General features: G+C 52.2%; 1 protein-coding gene across 1 annotated transcript in view; it reads right to left on the reverse strand.

Moving 5' to 3' along the window:
* PLCG2 (phospholipase C gamma 2) overlaps window positions 1-27,647 on the reverse strand; it is a 143,009-nt gene that overhangs the window by 64,366 nt on the left and 50,996 nt on the right. The window contains exons 3-10 of the mRNA XM_045988172.1: window positions 27,141-27,284; window positions 24,957-25,050; window positions 24,155-24,202; window positions 16,873-16,957; window positions 15,372-15,455; window positions 6,653-6,696; window positions 4,524-4,596; window positions 136-237 (exon numbers count right to left, since the gene is read on the reverse strand). Coding sequence (XP_045844128.1) covers window positions 136-237; window positions 4,524-4,596; window positions 6,653-6,696; window positions 15,372-15,455; window positions 16,873-16,957; window positions 24,155-24,202; window positions 24,957-25,050; window positions 27,141-27,284 — 674 coding nt within the window. The remainder of the gene's footprint in view (window positions 1-135; window positions 238-4,523; window positions 4,597-6,652; window positions 6,697-15,371; window positions 15,456-16,872; window positions 16,958-24,154; window positions 24,203-24,956; window positions 25,051-27,140; window positions 27,285-27,647) is intronic.

Consider the following 27,647-nt stretch of genomic DNA (forward strand, 5'->3'; position numbering starts at 1 on the left):
GCTCTCGACCAACAGAGTCAGTTGGAGGGCAGACGCCAGCAAAGCCCTCTAAGGGAAGAGAACTGGAAAAATAAACTCCAGAGGTCACAGACGTGAGTCAAAAAGATAAGCCGAGTTGACAAGGAGCCCACTCACCTCATCGACAAACAAGAAGGGCTCGGCAGTCTCCCTCATGGTGTCATCGATGAACTTAGTCATCCGCTCTCGGACTTTGTTCAGATCCTGAGCCCAAAGCTCCTTTGAGTGACAGAGAGAGAACAAGAGATCATCAGAAAGAGGACTGGCAAAACCCTTCCTCTCTCAGGATCCTGTTCCCACCAAAGACCAAAATATCAACCTATTTCAGATTCATGTGCGATCAAGCGCCACATATCACACGTGACTCTGTGCCTCACAAATACCTTCTATAAAGGACCAGAGAGTTGAATAATTTAGTCTTTGGGTCACGGCCACTCAAATTTCTGCTCCTGTACTGCAAAAAGCACCGTAGACAAAACATACACAAATTGGCATGGCTGTGTTCCAATAACACTTTATTTACTAAAAGCAGGTGGTGGGCCGGATTTGGCCCGCGACCGGGGTTTGCCGACTCCTGCCCTCTGCCAGCTCTTTACATTAATTGGCATGAAGAGGCCATTGAACACAGGTCAGACTGCCTGGTTACTCACTTGGCTGACCCTGGCAAGCTACACCCCCTCCCTGTGCCCCTCATCTATTATATGAGAATACTTCCTGGCTGCAGTTTCTGTGTAAGACCGGATGAAATGGGATTATGGATTTAACCCAGCCTCTGGTATACAGACACTGCTCCGATCCCGGCTGCTGGCTCAAACCATCCTTCTCCTTGGACGGTCACCTCGGTCAGTCCATGTGACTCTGCACGTCATATGTCGTCATTGGAAAGAGGAGGAAACAGAAACTCAGGATGTTACGTGACAATCCCAAGTTGTCACAACTAGTAAGGAGCAGAGTGAGGGTTCCAAATAAACTGACACGGAGTGTGTCCTCTTTTCAAAGAGTCAGCCAAGTTGGGGTGCCTGGGTGGCTCAGTGGGTTGAACCTCTGCCTTCAGCTCAGGTCATGATCTCAGGGTCCTGGGATCGAGCCCCATGTCAGGCTCTCTGCTCAGTGGGGAGCCTGCTTCCCCCTCTCTCTGCCTGCCTCTTTGCCTACTTGTGATCTCTGTCTGTCAAATAAATAAATAATTTTTTAAAAAACGTTTATAAAAAAAGGTCAGCCAAGTTTTGGATAATGTCTGAGACACACATTCAGCAGGTCAGGAACAGCTTCTGGAGCTTAGACACACAGGAGCCCGTTAGAAAAAGAACGCACAGCGTAAACGAACTCTACTCTTCTCCTAATTCCTAAAAGCCCATGTATTCATAGGCACAAAGATGAAACGGGACACAGAGAGTAGTCACCTTTGACTCATGTTTTATGGATTCTGAATATTCTAAAACCTTGGCCTTCCAGGATAATAAAAGCAAATGTACTACATTTGCTTTTAAAAAACCAGGTGTGCTTGGATGGGAAGGGTCAGACCAGGATGTCAGAGAGAAACAAAGGCGTAAGGACAGATGCAAATGAGGTGGTGAGAAACAGCCTCTCGCCAGTGCATGGCTCACAGATCCACACTGAGCCTCTGCTGTTGACCCTTGCAAATCTACCTGGATAGGGACACGAAACAGCCAGGAGGCTGGGGAGAAGCCAGTGTATCTGCCCGTGGGGTGTCACGATCTTTGAATATGAGAACACGAAACCCAAATCATAGGCTCCCTAATGCAAACGCCTCCCCAGCCCTGGATGCCTGCCAGAAGCCAGGGGTTTCCTCCTTCCTTCTCCTACAAAGCTTTTGCATTTATTAAAAAATAGTGTAACCTGGAACTAGCCTGGCTGGGAATAAAGAAATTTTATACCTGAAGGAGCTTCAAATACCAATATTCTGGGGGTTTAAAAAAAAAAAAAAAGGAAAACAAAAGATCTACCTACTTGGTGGTGTAGGGTCAAGTGCCAGTAGCTATAATAAAGAAAATGCTAAGAAGAGCAAAGGAAGGGGACAGTGATGGGAGTCGGCACTGGGCACAGACCACATGCCAGGCTCCGAGGTAAATCTTTATCACATAGTGGCTTATTTTGTGACTCTCCATATTGCGTAAGTGGAGAAACAGAGACTTCAGCCATTGAATACCAAGACCTGACCACGAGCCCGAGGCCAAACCAGAGACATCAGTTCTGGAGTCTTCCTTTTACCTGCTCTAGGGCTGGGCTGTGGCACCTTTAACTAGCCCACCAGTGGGAACCTTGAAGTCAATTCCAAGTTTTCATTTCTGTTAAAGATTCTGCCGCTACTTCTGCAGGACAAGTTCCCAGAAGGGCAGTTACTTCATCAGAGTATATAAGTGTTTTCCCCCCCAAAGTTTTTGTTTGAATTTTGCATATTGCTGGTCCCTGGGTGGCTCAGTCAGTAAAGCGTCTTCCTTCGGCCCCGGTCATGACCCCAGAATCCTGGGATCGAATCCTGCATTGGCTGCCTTGCTTGGCAGGGAGCCTGCTTCTCCCTCCAACTTGTGCATGCTCTCTCTCTCTCTGACAAATAAATAAAATCTTAAAAAAAAAAAAAAAAAAAAAAGGAAAAAAGAAAAGCATGTGCCCCTCTCTGCTTTAGGCAGCCAGGAGCCCAGTACCCAGTACCACCTTACATGGCCAGACCATGCATTTGCCCCTTCAGTGCACCCCACTTTAGCTCTCGTCTCAGGGGGCACACATAAGCCCTCTCTTGGTCACTCTGGTTCAAGCCCACATGGGGAAACGTGGCCTCTCCATGTCCTCGGTCCCCACTCATCAGGCACCGTAGCGGCTACCGCCTTTGTCTGGGCCTCCGTGTGGCTGACCTTATGCAAAGTATATGTCTCTGTTCATTATTTTCTCTACAATCAGTGAAATCTGAACGTGGGATATGCACTGGGTAACATTAAGAAGGTAGTGTTGGGGACGCCTGGGTGGCTCAGTGGGTTGAAGTCTCTGCCTTCAGCTCAGGTCATGATCTCAGGGTCCTGGGATCGAGCCCCACATCAGACGCTCTGCTCAGCGGGGAGCCTGCTTCCTCCTCTCTCTCTCTGCCTGCCTCTCTGCCTGCTTGTGATCTCTGTCTGACAAATGAATAAATAAAATCTTAAAAGAAAAAAAAGAAGAAGGTAGTATTGGTGGGACAACAGGACTACTCTGGTTATGTTTAGTTAAAAAAAAAAAGTGTATCTTTGAGAGACACAATGAAGCATTTACAAGTGAAATGATCCAGTCTGGGTTTGCTTTAGAATATTCCAGCAACAATGAAGAAGAAGGGGAAGTAAATGAAGAACAGGGGGAAGGGCAGGAGGCACCCAGGTGTGGAGATGGAGGACAGGTGAAATGAAACCGGAAACACGTTCATCATTTCTTCATCTAAGTGACGGGTACACGGTGACCTGGGATGCCACCCTGTCCGCTTCTGTGTCTGAGATGGTCTGCAACACGGAGTTTTTGGACAAGTAAATGAACTGAATATTGCTATTAACCTAAAACAGCTCTAAAAAAATAAAGTCTGTAAAAAAACAAACAAACAAACAAACAAAAACAAAATAAAAAAATGAAATAAGGAAGAAAAAAAAGCAAAGACAACTCCAGCGAAACACATAAAAAAATTAAATACGTGAATATGCACATAAACAAACTCACAGACAGAGATCATTACCCTCCGACAAATTCTGGGAAGTAGGGCTCCCGTCCCCATTTACAGAGGAAACTGGGGAGCAGAAAGGTCAAACCACCCGCTTGAGGTCACACAGCTAGTAAGAAGATCTCGGGTTTCTCTTAGTTGAACTGGGGAGTTTCTCAACCGCAACCCTATTGACCTTCGGGCGTTGGGTAATCCCTTGGCGGGGCAGGCTGCCCCGTGCATTTCAGAACGTGGAGCAGAGTCCGGGGCCTCCACTCACTACGTGCCACTAGCCCGGCCAGCTGTGACGACCAAACATGGTTCCAGGTGTGGCCAGTATGCCCTGTTGGGTAGAGCCACTCTGATGGAAAACCACCTCCCAGCACAAAGCCCCTTCACTCCGCCGCCAGTCTGTCCACAAACACCCCGGGACACTCGCCCATGTGTCATTTGCTAAGGGACAGCAGGGCTGTCTTATCCCCCAGAGGACCTGACAGGCTCGTCTGCCGGGTCCCATCTTCCCATCAACCAGGGAAGGCTTCCGGGAAAGGGACATGTGCGACGTGCCGGGGGAAAGAGCAGACGCCAGCTGGTGGGGGCCACACCACCCCCGGACCCTGCACGGCTCTTGCCCTCCCCTTCCTCAGCCTGCGCCTGGGAAAGGGGCCCAGATGAGGCTGTTGTCTTTCCAGAGTCTGAGACACCAAGGTGGCCCTGGACAGGGAGCCCCCGTGTTTCAGACAATCACAGGTGAGGTGGCAGCTGGGGAGAAGGGGAGACAGAGGCCCAGGCAGCTCCTCCCCACTCCCCAGCCCTGTGCGCCGCTCACCTGCTGCTCGTGTAAGAGAAAGCGCTGGAAGTCGTGCAAGTAAACAGCGGAGGCGTCCGGCCGGTCGGTGTTGCTGTCCTCGGGGAAAAGGAGGGAGTTTAGACAGAACACAAGTCACAGAAGCTGCCACCAAACACCCTGCGAGGCTCTCTGGGGACACAAGGTCACAGACACTACACCCCCGACCTCCGAGGATGCAAGGAGGGGCTGTGGCACCCCAACCTGGGAGGGGGCCCGGAATCTGCATTTTGCTGCTCCCGGGGCTGCCGGCGTGCTCTGGGATCTACAGAGAACCTCCGGGAGTGTGGCCTCGGGGGACGCAGTGCAATAAGGAGAGATGACAGTGGGAAGAGGGGGGCCAGGTCGAGACCTGGAGGGCCGAGGGAGGCTTTCTGGAGGACGCGGCAGCCGGGGGAGTCTCAGAGAATGAGAGGGGCTCCCCAGGAGGTGGAAAGGGTCTCAGGCAAAGGGCAGCAGGTATGCAGAGGCCGAAAGAACGAACAGCAGAAGGGGGAAGGGGCAGGAGTGCAGGGAGAGAGCAGTGCGGGGGGCAGGCCTGAGCCACACAGCCCAGGCTTGGGTAGGGCTGGGTGTGGACGGAGTCTCGGGGAAGCCAACTCTGGAGAAGTGAACAGGGCCCATCAGAGGGTCTCCTCAGAGGCCACAGTGCAGACTCTGTTAAGCCACTAAGGGCTCTGAAGCAGGAGTGGGGGGTCAGATGAAGTCCCCCCAGATTCTGGACAGATGGGGAGACTCGACCTGAGGATACACAACACAGACTTTGGGGCAGGCAGCGGCCCACTGTCAGGATGATTCCCTGTTTGAGAGGAGGGAAGCCTTCACCTGAATACAGGGACAACCCAGCCCGGCCAGCAGCCTGGTGACAGATGGCCTCGGGGTAGAGACCGCTCACGGTTACTGGAACACTGGGATCTCACAGGACCAGCAACCCTGGTCTCTAAGGAAATTGTTTCCATAGAACAGAGCTTTCCGGGGAAATCTGTACTTTACCCTGACCATTCACAAGGTGTCAGTGTGTGTGTGTGTGTGTTGGTGGGGGAGTCTTTTTAAATATAGGAGACAAAACACATTTTAGCGTTTGACTAAACGCTCCGGGTTCAAAGGCTTTGGTGTTTAATTAGGATTTGTATGGATCTGTAACCTTCCTTGCTAACCAGCCTCACGGTCTAACACTGACTTTTCCTTAAAATACCGCACAAAAATCCCATCTGTTTCACATGGACTTTGCAGTCCTGAGGTTTCTGGTTTAGAAAGGGACAGAAGGATCAGTTGCCAGTGTCCTCATCAATGAGGGCCGGTTGGAAGAGCAGGCCTAGGTCAGCACGGCTCACACCGCTCTGTGTGCTATTAGCTCCAGGGCAAACATTCCTCCCAGGCAGACAGCCGTGGGAAGCACAAAACACTTCATTTATCCCACACTCGGGGAATTACTACCAACAGTAAAGGTCCTGGGGTGCCTGGGTGGCTCAGTCAGTTGAGCATCTGCCTCTTGGTTTTGACTCATGTCATGATCTCAGGGTTGTGAGAATGAGCCCTGTGTTGGGCTCTGAGCTCAGCATGGAGGCTGATTGAGATCCCCTCTCTTCTCCCTCTAAACGTCTGCCAGCTCACTCACACTGTCCCTAAAATAATAAATCAATCTTGGGGGGGAGGGCGGAGAACAAGAACAATAAAGGTCCTGACAAGTCCTGCAACATTTACACTGTCATAATAATACCACTGTCATTATTCACAAGCCCTTTGCCATCCCACACACTGCGTGAAGCACTTTATATGTGTCAACACAGTTTACTTCACTTGAGGCTGCTTAACTAGGAATTTCCCAAACTCCTTTCTGGGAAAGCAAGTCCTCAAGCATACTACGCTTCTCTATAGAACCTTCTGGGCCACCCTCCTACCATGCCACAGACCCCTTTGCTGTTCCTGTTTATCCATGCCAGAGGCTCAGGAAAGACAACTCCCCAGTAGGAGACCTTGTCCCCATGCAGACCAGTGGCTGCCCACAGAGGTGGCCCTCTTGGCACCAGCTGGCCCAACTAGGAGGCCCCACGCGGGCACCCGTTCCCAGCACAGCCACCCTGAACATGGCCCCGGAAGAGATGCCTCACCCCAAGATGAACACAGAAGAATCTTTTTTGAATTCGTCAAGAATCTGAAATATAAAACAAAGAGAAACACATAAGAAATAAGAACGTGAGACAAGGTGAGCCGCTCAATGCAAATGAATAGTTTTTTTAATTAAAAAATTAGAATTGGTATGAACTATAAATAGGCAAATATGAGAGAAACTCGTAAACAAAAAGGAGGCGTCTTCCTCACCCTCTTCTTAGTCTTATTCCTGAGAAGCAATCAACCTCGGTAATTTGGTAGGTTTCCTTCTAGAAGGTGCTTGATGGATAGTCGTTTAATTACATCTTATATTACATCCATGTCTCTAACTTTCAGCTGTTTGTTCTCTATTATTCCGCCACCTCAAACAGTCTTGCCTCGCTACTTTGAAAACCCAGTTTTCCATAATACGTACATCACGGATTTTCTGCCCTTGCATTCAGTATTACAAAGGACGTCCATAATATTACAAAGGACGCCCATAAATAACACTTGTGTCCAGCTGCACAAATGTTTCCAGTGGGCAGACTCCTAGACTGGGAAACACCTGGGCGGGTATGGGCTGTGCACACTAACTCTGATACATTCACTGTGCTGCTCTGCAAACGAGGTCCCGACCAGCACCCACACCAGAGAGCATGCAACCCTTTCCACGCTTTCACTGCTGCATTTCAAGTCTGTAAGATTTCTGAGCTAACTTTGCATCTTCAAATTCAAGAGCAAGAAAGAAATATTGGACAGCTTTGGTCCTGCCCTTCACAGCCTGCTACTCTGACCGTGGATGTGGCGATGGGGAGCCCCTCCACCAGGAAGCCCGCGGTAGCCCTCCTGCCAGCTTTCACGGAGACAGCTCACCGGCCAAACACCTTACACACGCACGTGCACACGCACACACACGCAAAAACACTCGTACTGTGTCTGCTCCTGGTTAGGTAGCAACACTTAAATGGTCCTTCATTGAGTCTGTGATTGGATAAGCTTTCGGAAAAATGCAGGGCACAGGGGCGCCTGGGGGGGTCTGTCAGTTCAGCGTCTGCTTTCGGCTCAGGTCATGATCCTGGAGTCCCCGAATGGAGCCCGGGCTCAGAGTCGGGGCGCTGTGCTCAGTGGAGAGCTGGCTTCTCCCTCTCCCTCTGCCCCTCTCCCTGGTTCGTGCACATGCACGCGCTCTCTCTTCAAATAAATAAATAAATAAATAAAATCTCAAAGAAAAAAAAATTAGGGCACAAATGGAAACGCAGCCGCTGGGATGTAACAAGCAGTTAATGATGTAAACAGTTCTCCTGCTCTAGCCTCCCCAGTCCTCTTGCCAAGCTGCGTGGAGTCCAGGATGACACGTGGAAAAGCAAACTTCTAGAAAAGGTACCTACAGGCCCCCAGGAAGCGTCAGGAGATCTGTGTGAGTCTCTGCACGGATGCGCTTTTTTCCCCCCTGGAAAGATGACCTACAGCTTTAATTGACATCTCAAAGAAGTAGGTCACCCAGAAAGGTTAAGAGCCACTCTTTTAGAAAAAGTCAGAAGTACTTCCTTCTATTTATGTGTCATTTACAGAATAACCATTTCTTTATTTAAAAAAAAAAAAAAAGAGGGAGAGAGAAAAAGAGCGGGACTTGAGGCAGTGCCTGCCTGCTCTTTGAGAACTGGACTTACTTGCCACTTAGATCCCTAGACCAACCTAGTGTTTAAAGCCAGATCCCTTCCAAACCCAAACCCTGATACTGGTCTCCTTACACCTGGAGAAAGCCCCTTCTTTTCAATGAAGCACAAAAAAAGCCCCACCCCGTTTCAGCCAGGTGGACAGCTGGGGCAAAGGAGGTGCCCCTCCTGCACAGATGCTTCCAGACCCAGAAAACATGGGGGAGAAACACCGCAGCTTCCCCTCTCACATGCCTGCATCTCCATCCCAATCCCCCCGTTGGCTGACCCTGCTGGCAGAAGCAGGTGGGAATGTGTTTTGGGGATTCGTCCTCCCTCCCTCCCCCCAGGGTACAGAGCAAGGCAGGAAAAGGACTGAAAGCAAAAAGGCTCACCACTTCCACAAACACAAGCAGAATTCAAAGATGCAGCGGAACAGGGCAGGTGTGGCGGTGGGGGTCACGGGGAGCGGAAGGCAGAAGCGAGATGATGCCTGGGCCCGTCCAGCAGAGCGGCCAGACACGTACCCCCTGAAGTGGAGCCGGGGGGGAGGGGAGAAGCATCAAGAGGTCTTACTCCAGAGTGAGAAGGCAAGCAGGTAGTTAGATGGGAGAGTCGAGCTAAGCACTGGCCCTGCCTGGGACGCACCAACCTCCGGACGCCGAGAAATCAAAGACGCAGCCAAGGACACCGTGAGAGCACAGACGGTGGGGTGAGAGGAGAAAGGAGACAGCGACGTATCCCGAGGACCCGTGGCTTTGTCGGCGTGGAGGTCACTGGTGAGAGGACGAGATGGAAGGCCGAGGGGTGGGAGGCCTGGCCCATGGCTGGGACGAGGTCAGGAAACGGAGTGGGGGTGAGACAGTGATGCTGATGGGGCTCCTGGAGCGGGTCCCTCCACGGGGCAGAGAAATGGGGCAGCAGTCGGACGGCGGAAACATGTCAGGGACGGCATTCGACAGATGCAAGAGGTTACAGCATGTCCTGTTTAACCTGCCAACATCTTGAGTGATCTGTGCAGGCCCCAATCCCTCCCCTACATTCTCAGTGTGGCCTGGTTTGGAGAGAGGGTCTTTGCAGACGTGTTCAGGTGAAAGCAAGGTCCTCCTGGATTAGGGCGGGCCCTAGGGCCATGACTGGAGTCCTTATAAAGGGGGACATGTGAAGCAGGCACGGACCAGGACAAGGCGGCCACGTGATGACAGGGGCAGAAACAGGAGTGTGGGGAGCCCCCAGGAAGGCCAGCAAACAGCAGATGCAGGGACAGTGGCAGGGGGCAGAACCTCCCTGGAGACGTCTGTGGGCGCTCAGCACGGCCAGTCCCCGCACAGCGGGAGACAGAGGTCTGTTCTCCTCCGCCACTTGCCTGGGGTCTGCTGGGACGGCTCTGAGGACTCAGAGGGCCTGTTCTGAGCTGGTGCAGGGCAGCCACGACCTCAGTCACCCCTCGTGCCCACCCCATCAGGAAGGCAATAAAACAAACCCCACATCAGACATAAGAAACAGACTCTGGGATGACACGCAGGAGTTCCAAGATGACTAGAGCATCAAGGGGTCCGAATGCCGACCCTGGCTACCGTGGTCCTTCTCCACTGGCCCATATAGCACGGGCAGACGTACACAGAGTAAATAAGGGCATCCCAGCAACGACAGAAGGATATTCCAGATGATACAGGCACACAGTGGAGAGACAGCAATTAAGTTATTTTAGCATCACTGTGTGTGGTTAGAGGGTCAATGTGTACCAAACTGGGATGTTGTTGGCCCCGTGTAACTACAGGTGACGTCCTTGAACCCTCTGGCTGCAGCCAGGGCTCCGTGAGGTCAGAGGAAGTGTCTGTTTTATCAACCGCTGTGTCCTCCTGGCCCAAACATGTGTTGAAGAAATGCCGAAAATAATGGATAAATTATTCTTCTCTGGGGAAAACTAAAGGCTAAGAGGAAAAGTCACCTGTGACTGGATGCCCAGGAGACAAGGGAAGGGGCCGTGCCACAGGATGGGGACCACAGCAGCAAGGGCCCAGAGGTGTCGAAGTCAACCTGAGGTTCAGGGAATGAGTCTCCCCATGTGGCGGGGGGGGGGGGGGCGGGCACCCTCCAGGCTGGGGCTCAGCCTACACCTTCCGTGCTTAGGAGCTTGCATGAGCCACTTGGTGCCAGGAGGCCAAGGCGAAAACGACACTGACAGGAAACGCTAACCAGAGATTCTCCACTGACTTCCACACTCCCCACCCCACCCACCGTCCAGCAGAATAATCTGTGATATTCCCTGGAATCTGCAGGCAGAACGCCATCACCGAATGTGACTCATGCCCCCCACACTGGCACCCATGCACAATCTCCAAGAATAAATATTAATCTTTCTCCCAAATGCAGAATCCCAGATATCATCATAGAAGGTTTGGGAGACATTTTCATTTTCTTTTTACTTGTATGTGCTTCCTGCTTCCGGGTAGTAAGTATGCATAATTTCTTCAAACATCAGCATGGAATTTCTTTTTTTTTTTTTTTTTAGATTTTATTTATTTATTTGAGAGAGATCACAAGTAGGCAGAGAGAGAGAGAGAGAGAGAGGAGGAAGCAGGCTCTCCACTGAGCAGAGAGCCCGATGTGGGGCTCGATCCCAGGACTCTGGGATCATGACCTGAGCTGAAGGCAGAGGCTTTAACCCACTGAGCCACCCAGGCGCCCCTATCAGCATGGAATTTCTTATGAAGGTTCCTGGTCTGGTGGTCCAGCACAGTGAGGTAGTGAAGGACCCCCCCCCCCCCCACCCAGGGAAACCCACAGACTCTGATCTAGATGGTCCCGTTGAAGCAGGACACAGAGTGGGAAGACCGAGGCCACCCGGTACTCTCTTCCTCCCGAGGTGATTCTGCCTCAGGAAAGGACAGGCCGTCGTGGGGGCCAGCTGTGTGTGGGACACTCTGCCCGGTGACTGCTCTCGATGAGCCCTCTTTGTCCTCTCAGTAAGCCTGGGGGGGTACGTCACCCCATGTAACAGACAAGACGGAACGTCTGGAAACAACGCTGCTCTCGGCCACAGGTAACACTAAAGCAAGATCAGTGCCACCTTTAAAAAAATTACAGCCATTTTCTCCTTTAACAGGCGAACCAGCAAGAGAAGACGCCTACATTCAGAGCCCAGGGGGATGGCGATGGATGGCAGAAGGCTGTGCATGCTTGCTTGCTGGTACCCTGCAGGGCTGGGGAGGCCCTTGTTCTTGGAATCACACTGGACACCATCTGGGAGCTGATGATGCTAGAGAGCAACTCTGAATCTTGGGTTTATGGGAACCCTTGCTAGACAGACTATTAAGATGGCCCCAGGATGTCCTCCTCCCAGCATCCACAGCCCTGCACTGTCCCTGCCACTTGCAAAAGTAATGGGACGTACATGATTCTATGTCTATGGCTACGAGACGAGCACCTGTCTTGCCGCCTTTGAGGAAGCCAGTGCCCATGCAGGGCAGCCCCATCCATGAGGGAGCTTTGGGCAGCATCTAGGAGCTGTGGGTGGCCTCTGGCCAGTAAGACACTGAACCCTCAGTCCTACAACCTGCAGGGGGCTCACTGTTCCACAACCTCCTGGGCTTAGAAGTAGATCTTCCCCACTTGAGCCTCAGATGAGACCACAGCCTCAGGCTGAAATTGTGAGAGCCCCCAACGCACAGAATCCAGCAAAGGCACGCTAGAATGCCCGCAGCCCGGAAACAGAAAGAACAAGGAGCATCAAGGGGATACTGCTAGGCAGTTACTGTAGAACTGTAAAGCATTTCCAGAGGAATCTCCCAGGGGATCCGGAGAACAGATGGTTTCAGAAGGCCAGGGGGTGAAAATGGGAACAAACAGTAACTGACCACCGCATCCCACAGCAGTGAAACTCAAGTTCTGGACCACGAGCAAGAAGGAAATCAGCCAGCCGTCCTCACTGCTGATCAGACCCTACGGGTGCCTGACGCCCAGCGCCACTAAGCCAGGGGCCTTCGCACGTTTGGGAAGGTAGCGGAGCAGGAGTTGGGAAGGTGGGTATTCAAGCACTTAGGAGAGAACTAATACCAGGCTGGGTTTGCCTCAAAATCCCAAGGCAGAGGAGCTGGGTTAAGAGCAAGATGAAACAGGAGGGCCCTGAGCTGATCGCTGCTGCTGAAGCCAGGGGTTGTCAGTCACCATAAACAGTCCCGTCTCCCCAAAGGAGCCTAAGAAATCGGGCTGAGCCTCTAAGAACACACAGCTGTTGTCTTCCTCGGCTCTGCGCTGCCAGCAAGGAGCTCAGGAAGCAAATGACATGCTGACCTAAGAGCTAGGGGAGGGGCGTTTACCTGCAGGAGCGTGCTAAGGTTTCTCAAGGTGGCCACTACCTATAGAGCCTGGGGCTTTGTTCTTCCAATTCCAAGTCAGTTCTGCCCTCTGGTGCTGGAGATTCAAAGTCTTTGGGGCCTGGTAGGCAGCAGAAATTATTCGAGAGAGCTCAGGGGTGGGAGCTGGGGCAAACCAGAGAAGGCTTGCTTCCTTCCTACTCAGACGTCCGCACCAGGAACTCGGGACCCATAGAGAGCCACGTGTCAGTATTTTTTCAAAAGCAGCAGAAAATCTAGATCTTAATATGGAATCTCTGAAGTTTTAAATGTAGGCCATTCATTTTAAAAACATTTAAAGCATTAGGTCAAGTCCCATCAAGTGCAGGCTCAACAGAAGCGACCTTGGTTACAGATGTTTTTTCACCCCAAACTGGGCAATCTGGGTTACCCCCAGAGGATTGAGGGATTCTGCAGAAATCTGACTCAAATTTCTCCTCCCCCTCCCCCTTCCCAAACACACCCACATTAGCCTTAAAAATAACCGTCAACGAAAGTGCAGGTTGAAATAGGTCTTAGGTGGAATTTTATCACGGTAGAAACAGACCACCCTGGGCTAACCTGGGCAGGCAGCTGCGTTAACTTCTGTGCAAACCTCATTCTCAAGCTTTGCCTGCCATCTGTCTGAGACAGCATCCTGAAATTTCAAGGCAACCGATGATAAAAACTGTTATTTGCAAACTACTTATCTGGAGTGAATCGAGCTTTTCTCAACCCTGGTCAATTGCATAAGACAGCAGTTGTCCTTATTCTGGTTTTCCCTTGTGCATCGTCATCAACCACTGTCACTGTTCTCAAGAACTGATCATCAATGAAACTTACAGGTTTTAACCTAAAAAACATGTTTTGACCAGCTATTAAAGCAGTTTTTCAAAATTCATTTTCATATAAAAAAGGGGAGGAAGGTTATGTAATTTAATAAAGTTTTATAACCAATGACCTGATTTCATACCTTCATTTTACAGAGGCGGCTGAGTGAAGGGGGGAAAGACGGTTTTCCCTAAAATCTCCTGTGGTCGGTCAAGGTCAAGCTGCGGCTGCAATCCAGGTCTTTGAATCCCCAAAGCCTACAGAGTCTTTCTACTCTATCTGGCAAACCAAGAACTGATGTGTGAAAATGCACACAATGCAGTGGAATGTTTTACTCTACAAAATAATGTATTTTTCCCCAATCTAGGTAGGCTGGAAATGCTGCTCCCAGTTCTTGGCCTCAGAGGATAACTAATAAGCATCTTCTAACAATGGTGGTTTTTTTTGTTTTTTTTTTAAAGCAGGCACCGTGCCCATTGTGGGGCTTGAACTCACAATCCTAAGGTCAAGATTGTGCTCTATCAACTGAGCCCGCCATGCGCCCCCCCACCTTTTAGTGACTTTCAGATGCTCATCATTTAAAAATGCCTGCCCCCTTGACCTTCCCATCCCAAGCCCTCATTCAGTCCTCCCTAGAGCCCAGGGGGGCAAGAATCCCTGCCCCCATCACACAGATGAGTAGACGGAGGCTGAGAGTGGTGAGTGGCTGGCCCTAGATCACACAGCTAGCTGGAGAAACCAGAACTCTGGCTCCGCGCTCCCGGTCCTCTCTGCTCTGAACCCGCCTCTGCCACCTGCAAAGCCCTTTTCCAACAGGAGTGGCTCCCGACTGTGGGGTGAACACCGCCCACCAGCAAGGTCTACAGGTACTGCATTGAACCCCAGTTTTTAAGCGTTACACCTTATGGGACTTTTTTTTTTTTAATCGCGAAAGTAATATGCTCTTTGGAACAAGACAAAGAAAACGGAGGTGTGCAAAGAAAAATGCCATCATCTCTCCTGCCCATCTGCCCAAACCCCTTCAATACACAGACAAAATCAACATTAGAGGTGAAGAGTGTGTCCTTCCGTACTTCTTCCTTTTTTCATAAAAACACACAGAGACATGGGGAGGATTATGATAACCCGTTTTTGGTTTTCATCAGACCTAGTTCCTCGCATGAATCGGCTGCTGGCTTTGCTCACAAAATATCACGAACATCCCCCCAGATCAACAAGCACACGGACTCGGGCATCTTAATCAGCAGCATAATGTTCTGTGGGATGGACGGGACTGTAATTTACTCTGCTATTTCTCTACTGAGAGGCAGGCAGATGGCTCCCAGGTATTTTGCCAGCATGAGTAATGCTGTAATAAACAATCTGGTAATAAATTCTTAGGTCCCCGTGCCCTCATTCCTCTCAAACAGAGTCCCCAAAATGCCACTGTCAGGTCAAAAATGTATGCACATCTTAATTTAATTTTAAAATGGCATATTATCTTAATAAAAAAAATCCTCATAAATAATGAATAAAAGCATAAAAGGAAGGAACACACACATAATCCGTCCACCCAGAGATGCTCTGTCTTAATAATTTGATAAATTTCCTTCCACAATGAGATCACGCAGCTGAGTTAACAGAATTTTTTCTACTTTAACAGGCTGCAATTCAATTCTGGACTTCTCACGTTCCCCCCAGGAGGGTATGAGAGAGCCGTTCCCGCTCACACCCCCCCCTTTTTCCCCCACAGCTCTCTCAGGCATCTACAATTTAACAGATGCAAACAGAATGTCCCGGTCATTCCCACTCTGTCTTTCCTTGGTGAGAAGGGACACTGAGCACTTCTCCTGGGTTTCTTAGGAACATGCCGGACTTTGAAACACAGGGGAAACAAAAACATCGCTTGATCATTTGCTCAGGAACTATCTTACCGACTTTTGCTGTTCAAACATAAGTTTTTTATAGAACAGGTGGAACTGCTCAAAGCTGAGTTCATCTTTGTGTGCACCAATTTCCTGTAAATTAAAAAAAAAAAACAACTGACCATGTGATCTCTGAAAGTCCCCTACAAGAATGCCACCGTGCTGTGACCAGGCAGAACGGCTGACCTACAGCAGTGGCTACACACAAACTCACCTTCTTCTGGACCCAAACTGTCCACGGGTTTCCTCATTTATCTGCCTGGAGAACATACCCAGCAGGGGCCCCACTGGATAAGATCCTGCCCTTGACCCCCACCATGAAAGAGACGTGGCCAGAATTCCAAGAGCGGGAATTTACAACTCCTCCCTCTGGGGGCAGAAGACATTTCCAAATCCAGACCTAGTCTAGGGTCATTCTAAAAGCATGGGAAAACCAACCAAGCCTTTGGAGGGGGACAGAGCTCAACTCTAGTCAACGCTTGTCCCCTGCATTGCTTAATGGCTTTGGGTAATTTACCCGATCCATTTTGACCCTCAGTTTCTTCAACTGTAAAATGGGAAAACCACCACCACCCTCCCTAGAACTTCCCCAAAACCAAACCAGTAACATCTACGTGTCACCAGCTCAGGAAAGCCTTGATCAAGAACAAGATTCCCACGATAGGACTTTGAATGGGAAAGTGTCTCCCTATCTCTGTTTCTGCCTTCTCAGAATAGTAAGAACATTCCAGGGAGGTCAAAAGATGGCCTGATAGCCACAAAATGGGTTCACTCTTCCAACAGCTCACTGGTGCAAAAATGAATGTGCTTTCTTGGCTAAGGAAGCCTGTGACTGGGCTTGCCACGGGCAAGGCCACATGAGTCTACAACTCGAGCTAGAGAGACAGAGTGTCCCTGGGCTCCTTAAAGGAGTCGGGATCTCTCTAAGCACCGGTCAGGGGGCCTACACATCAAATCCATCTTTACCCCGTTCGGGAAGGTCCCACCTGCCCTATCCTGCGTCATCACTCATGGAAAGACTTAACCTGGTACCGATCTACCAAGAGCTTAATTCACCAGACCACAACCCAACCGAATGATGGGAGGGAGGAGGGCTGGTGGGGGGGAAGTGGGAGGGCGGGCCAGGGAGGAGCCAACTCAGACAACTACATTAGGAGAACCTGGAGACAAAACACCATGCCCCTGAGAGCCTACATAAGGAACCTTTCGTAGTATTTTCCAGAAGAAACACATTTGTTGGTGTTACTTGAAGGAAAGTAGGCTGCAGGGCGGTGAGGACAGAGACAGGCGTACTGGTGGGAGCAAGTCAGGCAGCCCAGCACACGCCGTCCGTGGAGGACGACCTCGACTAGGACTGCGGACAGGGTCCTGCCACCTTCACGAGGTCTGTCTGCACTGGGACAGATGCCGCTGGAGGTAAGCTTCCTCCTGGCCACCATTCCATGGGGCTCAAAGGCCAAGCGACCCCAAGTTCACAAAATCGCCAGGCCAGCCAAGCTAGGGAACTTACCACAAACTTATCTTTGAGGAACTTGGCACTGCTCACTTTGAAGTTGACCAGGGGTAAGATGGTCTTCAACTCTCGGAGGCTGATGCTGCAAAAAAAGAGAGACCCCAGCTCTATCCACCTCAAGGGACTTCAACGGTGGAGGGTTTGGCTGTTCCCACCCACCCCGCCATCTGGAGCCCACTACGAGCCGAGGGACTGGAAACATCGAGATGGGTCTGGAAGCACAAAGCTGGTCTCCACCCTTCGGGGATGGCACGGACTCAGGTCACATAAGAGAGCCAAGGCGTGAGCAGAACACGGTGCCAGGAGACCAGATAACCCTTGTAGATAGGAAACGGCCAGGGGTTCAAACAAAGGTGGGGGGGGTCACTGAAGGTCAGAGGGCAAGGGGGCAGCAGCCAGCCTCATGTCAGCACCTACTACGTGCCAGGCCGCCCCTGGGTGTCATCCGGGCAATAATATTCCCTAATCCCTCCCTACATGTGACCCCCCCACCGGGAAGCATTACCCACCCTCGGGGTTCAGAACAGGCAACAGGGGAGGGGTTTGGGAGGGACACGCTGCTCGAGGTCAGAGCTCGGTGACAGCAGAACCCAGATTTGAATCAGATCCTAAAAGGTAGAGTCGTGCGCACCGCATCACAGAAATCTTCACGCGTGCTTTTCACTGGGGCCAGGTGGCAAGTTCGTCGCGGAGGAAAGAAGGGGAGAGCACATTCGGAGAGAGAGGAATGCCCGTAACAGCACCAGTTAGCAGTAGTGGCCGCGACGGCCGGGCACCGCTCTGGGGCCCGGACGGACGGACAGACACTACTCCCGCCACGCTCTAACGCCCTGCTGAGGTGGGCACCGTCACCGCGTCCACGTTTCGGGTGAGGACGCGGGCTCAGAGAGGTTCCGGGCAGGGAGGTAGAAGGGGCGGGCTGCAGGGCCGTGCACCTGAAATCACCGCATTTCCCCACCTCTCCGGGGACAGCACGATCCCAGCTTCTGGGGCATGGCACCCCCGCAGCCTTCACCATGCTGCCCCCAGGAAACTTGCCTGCCTCCTGGAGGCTGGACGGACACCTCCACCACCCCCGGCTCCATGGGGCATTGAGGACAGTACATCGCTCAGCACAAGCTGGGAACCGTCCCAGCACTTTCACGAACCCACCCACCGAGACCTCACCGCGACCCAGGGAGGCCGCAACTGCTGGCTCGCTCGTGCGGCCTAGAAAACAAAGGCGCCGAGAAATTAAGTCACTTACCCGAACTCACACAAGCAGTAACGGTTAAAGCGGAGATTCAAGCCTCACCACGGCCCCACAGAACTTTCTATGATGATGGAAATGTTCTAGAACTGGGCTGTCCGATGTGGTAGCCACTAGCCACATGCGGCAACTGAGCATTGGAAATGTGGCGAACATACCCAGGAACTAATTTTTTAAATTTTATTTGATTTTCGTTAATTTAAATGGTCACCTATAGCTAGGGGCCACCGTACTGGACAGAGCAGCTCCGGAGGCTGGCTTCTCTAACAATCCCCGGGGGAGCGGCACCAGTATCTGCTGGGAATTTGTTAGAAACGTAAAATCCTTGAGCCCCAGACTAGACCTAGTGAAGCAGCATCCCTGCGGGGGGGGGGGGGGAATGCTCCAACCTGGGGCCAAAGCACCCCCCCAACCCCAATGTGCTGGGGCCACACTATTACCTCATTCCTGCTGAAGGAGGGACCTGGACTCACATCCTTGTCTCCCGCCTGCAGGCCCTGTCCCTTCTGCCTCCTGAAACCCAGCACAGTCTTCCCTCTGCCCCTGCCAGGCTGAAGAAAAACGGGCAGCCCACCTTTGGCAGATGCAAATTCCATGTTCTATGCCCCGGGGCAAAAGGCAAAGAAATGTCCACAGGAGACCCCCTGCTCTCAGGCCTGGAGGCGCCTGCCCCCTCCGTGGGACGCGGCCACTGGGAGCCTCCCACCAGGGAACACAGTTCCAGGGACCCTCACAGAAGGTTTCGGGGGCTTTCTCAAGGAGTATTTTGATCACAAAAATGTTCACCTTTTGCCCCAACCCCAGAACCTAATTCCCAGATAAGAGACAACTCAACTGTAAAGGTTCAAAGATGGGGGTGGGTTGGGGGTTCGCCTCTAAAAATCGAGCCAAGAGTTACCATTAAAGCATTGACACCTTTGATTTAGTCTTTCCAGGCCTGGAAATGTCACAAGGAAAGCTTTCCCAAGCTAGAATGTTCCATTTGCTCAATGTTATGTCTAGGAATGAAAGGGAGAACTTTCTGACAAATACTAGGAAGACCAAACCAGCGAGACCCCCGACCTCAAGGAGTCCCCGCCAATGTGAGCAGCAACAGGAAGCTAAGACTCAAGGAAAGCAGAGGCTGTCTGCTTTCCTTGAGTCATGGCATGACTCAAGGGTCATGGCACAAGGCCAAGAATCCTACAGTGGCCCCAAAAACTCTTCTCGTGAGGGTCCTGTCCTATGTTCACTTGGAACACGATACGGTGATAATGTGACCGTAAGGAAAAACTAGAACACAGATTAAATGACAAACAAAAGATAACTTCGCAAACCAAGTGTCACATTCCCGTTGGTGGATTTCTAACGTAGGTACCGACATGACTTTCCTGAAGAGCTACAAGGAAGCCTAGAGGTTCTTACAGTTTAACCTGACCTAAAAGTGGTCTAATCTCCCCTTTTTTAAGGTGGGCTGGATTCAGTGACTTATTCCCCAAGAATGGTGGGGGAGGGGGGATGATTTTACAAAGGAGCTATCTCCCCAATACCACCTCGGCCAGGTGACCAAGGGTGACATCCCCGCTGACGAGCCCTGGAGAACACCCCCCCCCCCAGGTGACGACAGGATGACAGGATAAAAGTTCACCTCTGCGATACTCGTCCCAAACACCCACGACCTCAGCCTCCCCATCACTCCTGCCTCGTCATGACAAAAATGTCCCACCAAAACCAGCTAAGGGTGATGCTACGAGATACCTGGACATATCCCTCAAAACTGTCAAGGTCGTCAGGAAAGATGGAGAAATGATCCCGACCCAAAGGAGACCCAAGCGGCAGAACAAAGTGGGGAATGGGGGATCCGGGGTCAGATCTGGAACCAGGAAGAGCACTTCGGTGGGGAAACAGTGAGCCCCAAATGCCATCCAGGGCTCTCCTCAGAGACCTGTGCCGATGCCGGTTCCTCCGCTTCCACAAACACGACTTGGTAGTGCACGCGAGGAGCCTGAGAGAGACCCGGGCACGGGGGTATTGGGGCAGTTCCTACGGTATCTTTGCAACGTCTCTCTAAATGTGAAGTTATCCCCAAATTTATCTTTTTTACAATTTTGAGAGACAGAGAGAGCACACACATGTGCGCATGCACAAGTGGGGGGGGGCAGAGAGAAAGGGAGAAGGGGACTCCCCGCTGAGCAGGGAGCCCGATGCGGGGCTCGATCCCCGGACTCTGAGATCATATCTTGAGCCAAAGGCAAACGCTTCACTGACTGAGACACCCAGGCGCCCCTCCCCAAGTTTAGAAATTGAAGAAGAATAAGAAAGAAGATCATGTGTGTAGTTAGAGTTTAATGAAGTAAAATAAACAAGTGAAAAAACAAAGCTGAAGGGGGGATGCCTACTGCAACGAGTGTCGCTGGGGTTAATGGTGCGTATTTAACATCACCTCTACACAGATTCTAGAGCTCAGAATGCACAAAGTGTTCTATAATGAACACGAATTACTTTTATATTTAAAAAAAAAAACCACATATGCTTTTGTAATGCTAAAGAAAAGCATCACGAAGACGAGAAAGAATGAAAAACAAAAGGTTATATATATATAGTTCCTACCTCGGGGTCAGCCCTTGAAAGTTGAAGAAGGACAAAACCGTAAGCTGAAATTTTTAAATGTACAAAGGAGGACCTGAACGGACATTTTTCAAGATAAGACAAACGGTAAAAAGCACGTGAAAAAAGGCTCAACATCCTTGGCAATGAGGAAGGGGCAAAACAAAATCAAAATGGGCTACTACTTCACACCCAGTAAGATCACTATGTTTGAGAGAAAGAGACAGCGGGAAGGAAGGGAGGAGGAAGGGAGGGAGGGAGGCAGGATGGATGGATGGACAGAAGGAGGGAGGGAGAAGGAAGAAAGGAAGGGAGGGAAGGAGGGAAAACTAGCCCCGGCGCACAGCTGGAGGGAGAGAAGGCTGCCTGCACCCTGAAAAGCGGCCAGGCGCTCGGTGTCAGGATGGAGCCCTGCTACCCTTGGTTCAGCACCTCCACGTCCGGGTCATGCGCACAAGAACTGAAAGCGGGGCGTGCACACCCACGTTCACAGCAACCTTACTCACGGCAGCCACAACAGGGAAGCCATCCCAGGGCCCATCGACCCGATGAATGGCTCAGCCATACGTGGGCTCCCCCTACGGGGGATATTACGGAGCCTTCCAGAAGAGGGACATTCTGACACCTGCCCCTGGACACGGATGAACCTCAAAGACATTGTCCTAAGTGAAACGAGTCAGTCACCCCAAGACCAAGACGGCCTGACTCCCCTCGTACGAGGCACCCAGCGCCGTCACTCTCCCGGAGACGGGAGGCAGAGCAGAGGTTATCAGGGTGGGGAAGGAGGAAATTGGGGGGGGCGTTATGGGACAGAGTTTCAGCTGTGGGGGGTGAAGGGCGCTCTGAAGAGGACGGCCGTGACCGACACGTACGCTTGTACTGCATCCCACGGAGGCGTATGCTGAAAGTGGTAGGTTTTCTGTTGTGTCAATGTTGCCACAATCAAACCAATTAAATAGTTTTTACTTAAAGGCCATGGCGGGGCAGGTGGCGGCTAAGAGTTCTGCCTTTCCCGGCTTTCGTGAGTCCTTACAAGAGAAGACAAGCAACACCCAGTCGTGACAGGTAAGGCCCCCACCCCGGAGCCCCGCCCAGCAAGCCAGACTGTGGCAGACGAGTCCCCTAACCCCGCCTGGCCTCACTGTCCTCACGAAATGGATCCAAGAGTGCCGAGCACCCCAGTCCGCGAGCATTCCAGAAGCACGCCCCCACTCCAAGGGCACGCGATGCGCCGGCTCCTCTCAGCAAGGGGCAGCTGCTACGGTTCTGCACCGGAGATGCTGGGCCTGGAGAAGGGGTATGCGGGCCAAGGAAAGCACCGGGAGCCGGCGCCGCCCGCGCTGGGCCGGGTTCGAGCCTGCCTCCTGCGGCCAGAGTCTTCCCTTGGCTGCTGCCACTCCTTTGTTCTCCTTCAGGAAACGCCACCAGTTGTGGGCGACAGGAAGGGAGGAGAAACTGGCAGAGCCCAAGTCAGTTGCCCTTTCAATTGGTACCTCGGTCAGAGTTCCTTCTGAAAAACTCCCTCCCGGCCTCCCAGAACTACAGGAAAGGTGGGATTTTCCACGTGTTGATGGAGCTGCTGGGCTCTGCCCACTGGGAGGGAGGTCGGGAGCGCGAACAGGACGCAAGTCACTGGGGCATCAAGTCCAGAAAAAGGCTTCCTCTCCGCCAAAGGTTCTGGACCGGCCGTCGGGAAGACGGGTCTCTGTAGAAGAGGTGTGGGAATCCGTTCTGAGCCAGACGGCCAAAGCGGGGGCTGGCCAGTCTGACAGGAGGGACAGGCAGACTTCCAAACCAAATCAGGAACTCCTCACCACCCATGTGCGGAGAGAGGGCCCGGGCGGGCTCCGTCTGTCATCCCAACCTCAACAATGAATCACCCCAAGCCACCCAGAAAGGAAACACCAGAGAGGCCCCACCTAGGAGGCTGAAAGACACCAGCGTGAGTAAAATCCTCCAACGTGGGGACCTCCACAGACCCCCTCTGTAACACCGGATCGCAGCCCGGGGGGTGGGACCAGACAGTGAATGCTGGACAGGTGGAGGGAGGGAGCGTGGGGGGATGGGGGACACGGGGTGCGCTCTGGGCGGACCTGACCCCATTACTGAACGTTCCAACGCTGGTGGGGACGGTTCCTCCATCATCCCATCCGGCGGCGTACGTGGGAGAAAGCATGGCGGCACGCCCAAGCTCTGACATCACCAGTGACTGTGGGACAATGGCCCGACACCCGGGAACCTCAGAGATGGAAAGGGACAGCAGGGAGAGCTGGAGAGGTTAGCTGGGACCTCACGTTCCATGCAAACAGATCTTAACAGAATCGAAGGAAGGAAAATCATGTAAAATTTTTTTAAAAGGTCTTACACGACCCTAAATTGATACAGTAATTTTAAGCGCTGAGCATAAGTGTGGTGTGTGGCACGCTGAGTGCTCAGTAAATGGTAGGATTCATCATTACATTATTTTTTTAAAAGATTTTATTCGAGAGAAAGAGAGAGTGTGCGCACGAGCATGAGGGAGGAGGGGCAGAAGGAGAAGCAGACTCCTCGCTGAGCAAGGAGCCCGACGCGGGACCCGATCCTAGAACTCCAGCATCGTGACCTGAGCCAAAGGCAGGCACCCAGGCACCCAGGCACCTCTATCGTTACGTGAATAATAACTGAATCATCACCTAAAAACCTGGACCAGAGAACATTCAATCTCACTCATAAATAAATACCAATTTAACAAGTATCTGCTGTTGCCTTTCACCCATCCAATCGCCGAAGGTCTGGTGACGCAGGGTGCCGGGAAAGCGTGCCCTCTTGCACCACAGGAGAAATACAAATTGTTAACACCTCTCTCGAAACGTTAGACCAGAAACCACTTCGCTGCTGGGATCCCTCCTGTAGGGCTCGAACCTGTCTGTCTCCGCTTCACCCCACTTACAACACAGGGAGACCCCAAGGTTTCCAAGCAGCAGTACTCCAGCACTCCCGACACTAACAGACTGGGAGGGACTCTACGTCCATCAAGAAGAAAATGATATCATGCCGCCAAGTTCAAGGTCAAACCACGTTTGTTACAAAAAGGTCCCACAGAGAGGAGCACCGCATGCGCGGACAGGGAAAAGCTCTGAGACACGCCGTTCGGGAAACTCGTGTCTCCCCAGGACACAGAAGGTGCTCGAATGCGAGGGCTTCAAGGACACAGTCCGAGGGCTCCATGGCAGAACAGCGGTCAGTGCAATGTCCACGGAACGGAGACCCCAGCCACGTGCAGGCTGTGTCACCATCGGCCCCCAGCACCCGGCACGGGGTCCGGCCCCTCACGGGTCTAGACACACCGCACAAGGGCCTTTCCACACCACGGAACAGGCTGCGACTGCCGTGGAACGTTTCAAGAAAGAACATCAGAAGCCAATACGTTCTGGAGGAAACCACAGAAACACGAATGGAGCTCACCTGTTTCTTCTGGTTTGATCCACTGAATAGATCTGCTTCCTCAGCCAGCTGGGGAGAGAGTTCAGACAGACAGACAAAGACAGACAGCACGGGAGAGAGAGTTAGTACAGAGCCCCAGGTCGGTCGGTTCTATGGAATGGGGACAAAGGATACTGGAAACAAGCAAATCTTTCCAACTTGCTAACCCGAGCAGCTCGGGAAGAAGCGGTGGTCTCCTTGTGGTTGAGACGCCCTGGCTGAGCCAAGAGGGCCCCCCGACACGCAGAGCTCGTCACTCCTTCAACTGACAATCCTTTCTGACGATGTTCCTTATCTCCCAAAAAAGCTGATGAGAAAAACGGTGGGAATCACAGGGTTTTAACCAAGGGGACCATCATTCCCACGCCAACCCCACATGGACCTCCACCATACTGGATGCACGGACAAAGCCATCCTGAGCGGGTGACAAACCCCGTACCCGTACGGGACAGCCCTTTGGCGAGTCGGCTGAATCAATTCCTAATGCTCTAAGAAGGAAGCCCTCGGTCTTCCCCTCAGATGCCAGTGCCTGTTCCAACCTCGGTTTCAGCAAACTCCTCACCCCAGCAGGCTCAGCACGGCCCCGCACTCGGAGAAGCTCTCTGGCCAGATGCTGGAGAGCCCACAGCCTCTACCCGCAGGACCCTCCCCGAGCCTCCAAGACGATGACCCTTCCCGAGCCTCCAAGCCGAAACATCGCTCTTTCCTTTCCTTCGCTCATGTTGGCGAAGGGAGCAGAATCAATGAATGTGGCAAGACGAGATACACAAGCCCAAGTCCATACCTCTCGATGATGGTGGGTGTAGACGCGCTCATTGCTTCCTGGTGTAAGATTTTCAAGCCCGAGAGCCACTTAGTTGCATCTTCCTTAGAGTCGGCTGCAGAGGTGAACACGGACGGAAACGTTGTTAGTTCCCGGGAAGACCTCTGCAGAGAGGTCGGGGCCCCTGGCCATCCCAGCCCCACACAGACCCCGGGGACAGGAGGAGCCAGGCCTAGTTTCCGGTTTTGCACACGGACACCAAGAAGGCCTCTCCTTCACACCTTCATGGTTCTAGACCTGCTTTTGGTCCAAGATGAAGCCACGTGCCCCTCATGAACCTTCTACATCAAGGCTGACAAGTGGGACAATTCCCCCCCCCCCCCCGGGAGTTTTAGCTTTTACCCTTAGATGAGCAAATATGGTGCAAATATGGTGCAAATTGGGGTAATTCCCGCCCCAACCCTGAGCTGTCCTCAGCATTTCCCGTTTCTCATGAAGGCCAGGGAGAGGGAACAGAGGCCGCATCAGGCAGTAGGTAAGAGCCTGGCACCACTGACAAGTCCCACTGCACTGCTTGGGGCTGTGTGACATTCAGCTAGCTCCTTAACCCCTCTGTGCCTCATTTCCTCACCAGTAAAATGGAGCTAACAGTGCAGACCTCTCGTTGAGTTAATCACCTCCTAAGGACCAGGTACCTTGTTCATCTGGACGAGAGCATGCCAAGGTTGCTGCTCTCCCTCTTCCCGTGGGAATGAGGAGAAAATTAAGTTCAGAAGCATTAGGAGACCTGGCCCAAGCCCATAAGGGGGAAGCGGGATCTGAATCCTGGTCTTGTCCATGTCCCCACTGAATATGAATTCTAGGGCTCTGAAAGAAAGATCCCAGAGTGGCACAGAGATGGCATCTTGGACTCCAAGACTCGGAGTCTCTCTCTTGCTCTCGTAGTTTCCCTACCAAGAACCACCAGGCCTCAGCCTGCCCCAGAGCTAAGTGGACAAAATCCTGCAGTTCATGGGCACAGGCCCCTCTCTCCTGCCCCATCTCTGCACCAAACCACACACCAACAGTCAGACGTCCACTTGTCATGCCCCACACCCAGCTTGCTATTTCCCTCCTTCAAGCCCTCAGACATGGAAAACTTCTCCCCAGACTGGCCTCCTTCTCTCCACCCAACTCCTACAGATGCCTCAAAACCCAATTTTAAAGTCACCGCCTCTGCAAAGTCTTCCCTGAAATTGACCCCCTGCCCTCCTGCAGCGTGCGGTACTGTGAATGGACTGTCGCTCTTTTCACAGTGTACTGTGAGCTCCTGAGAGGCAGTGACCGCTCTCCTTCGGCCCTAGAGTCCTAGTGGCCTCTAGCCCAGCGCAGGCAATGTGCTCAAAGGTGCATGCGAGCAAGAAAGCAAATCACAAGAGCTACTGGGCCCTAATTTCGATGTTCCCGACACTGCTTAGCTTTCATTGTTCCCCCCACATGGGTCTACTTTGAACGGGGTTTATTTTCTCTCATCACTCCCAGCTGTACAGTCGGTTCTGAGTCAATGAATTCTAGGACTGGACCTGAAGGGGGTGACAAGCTTCTGCCCCTGAGCCAAGTGCCTGAGCTTGTCCACAGCTCACTCTCTGGCCTCTGAGAGGCCCCTTCAACATTAGGATAAATTTACAGGGATGGCTGGAACTCTCCCCGCCAGGTCGTGTCTATGTGAGTGCATATGTGTCTGCACACGTATGTGTGTGTGTGTGTATACGTGTGGCAATTGTATTGTGTGTACATGTGTGAGCTTGCATGCATCTGTGTAGGGGTGTGTGTGTCTGTGTGCGTACACATACGTGTGAGATGTAAGATTTCAGGATAGTGTCCCCAGTTTAGTTGGATGTAGGCCAGGCTCTGCTGGACGACAACTATAATCTGCCTTCAGCTCTCCGTGTGAGCCAACCAGGCCGTTAACACAATGCTGACAACGTCCCAGCGAGGCTGGCGTTACCATGCTCCCCATTTTAAAGCTGAGCAAACTGAAGCTCAGAGAGGTTGAGTAACTTGCTCCAAGGCACACAGTGAGAAAGGCGCAGGGTGAGAATTCAAAACCGTGATGACCCCTAACGCATATTAGGGGCGGGCAGGTGCGAGCCTTCTGCTACTACAGAACCTCCTAGGAAGGCAGCCAGGCACGGGAAGCGACAAGAGCCTGCGGGGGGTGCTCACCTGCCAGGCTGAGGGTGCTGAGGACAAACTGGGTCCCGTACAAGATGGTGAAGCAGCAGTCCTTCTTCTGATGGACAACTTTCGCACGCTCAAAATCCTTGGAGTTCTTCCCGGGGCGGATTTCCTTGATTTCCATGATATCCACTAGAAGACGGTGAAGACGGGCCCATCAGAAGCCTGAGTTCACACCACCTGAGGACGCAGCCACAGGCCTGCTCCATCCCTCCCCAGCCCGAGCCCCGTCCAGACTGCAGAATTCCAAGCAAGTAAAGAAGAAGCGGGCTGCTCTAAACTAAGCCCTGGGGCAGTTGTAGAGCAACAGACGACAGAAGCAGGAGGCAATCTCTCCTCCCCATAACCCCTGCTGCTGAAGGCCTCCAACCCACTCCTTGCCAGACTGGGCCGGGATGGTCATCTGTCCCGGGAAAGACCCCTACTCCCACCCAGAGGATGGCCACCGGACCCAGGGGAGAGGTCTCCCCCCACAGAATGGCCACCTGACCCAAG

Source organism: Meles meles, chromosome 19, assembly GCF_922984935.1.
Source record: "Meles meles chromosome 19, mMelMel3.1 paternal haplotype, whole genome shotgun sequence".
In the NCBI taxonomy this organism is placed as follows: Eukaryota; Metazoa; Chordata; class Mammalia; order Carnivora; family Mustelidae; genus Meles; species Meles meles.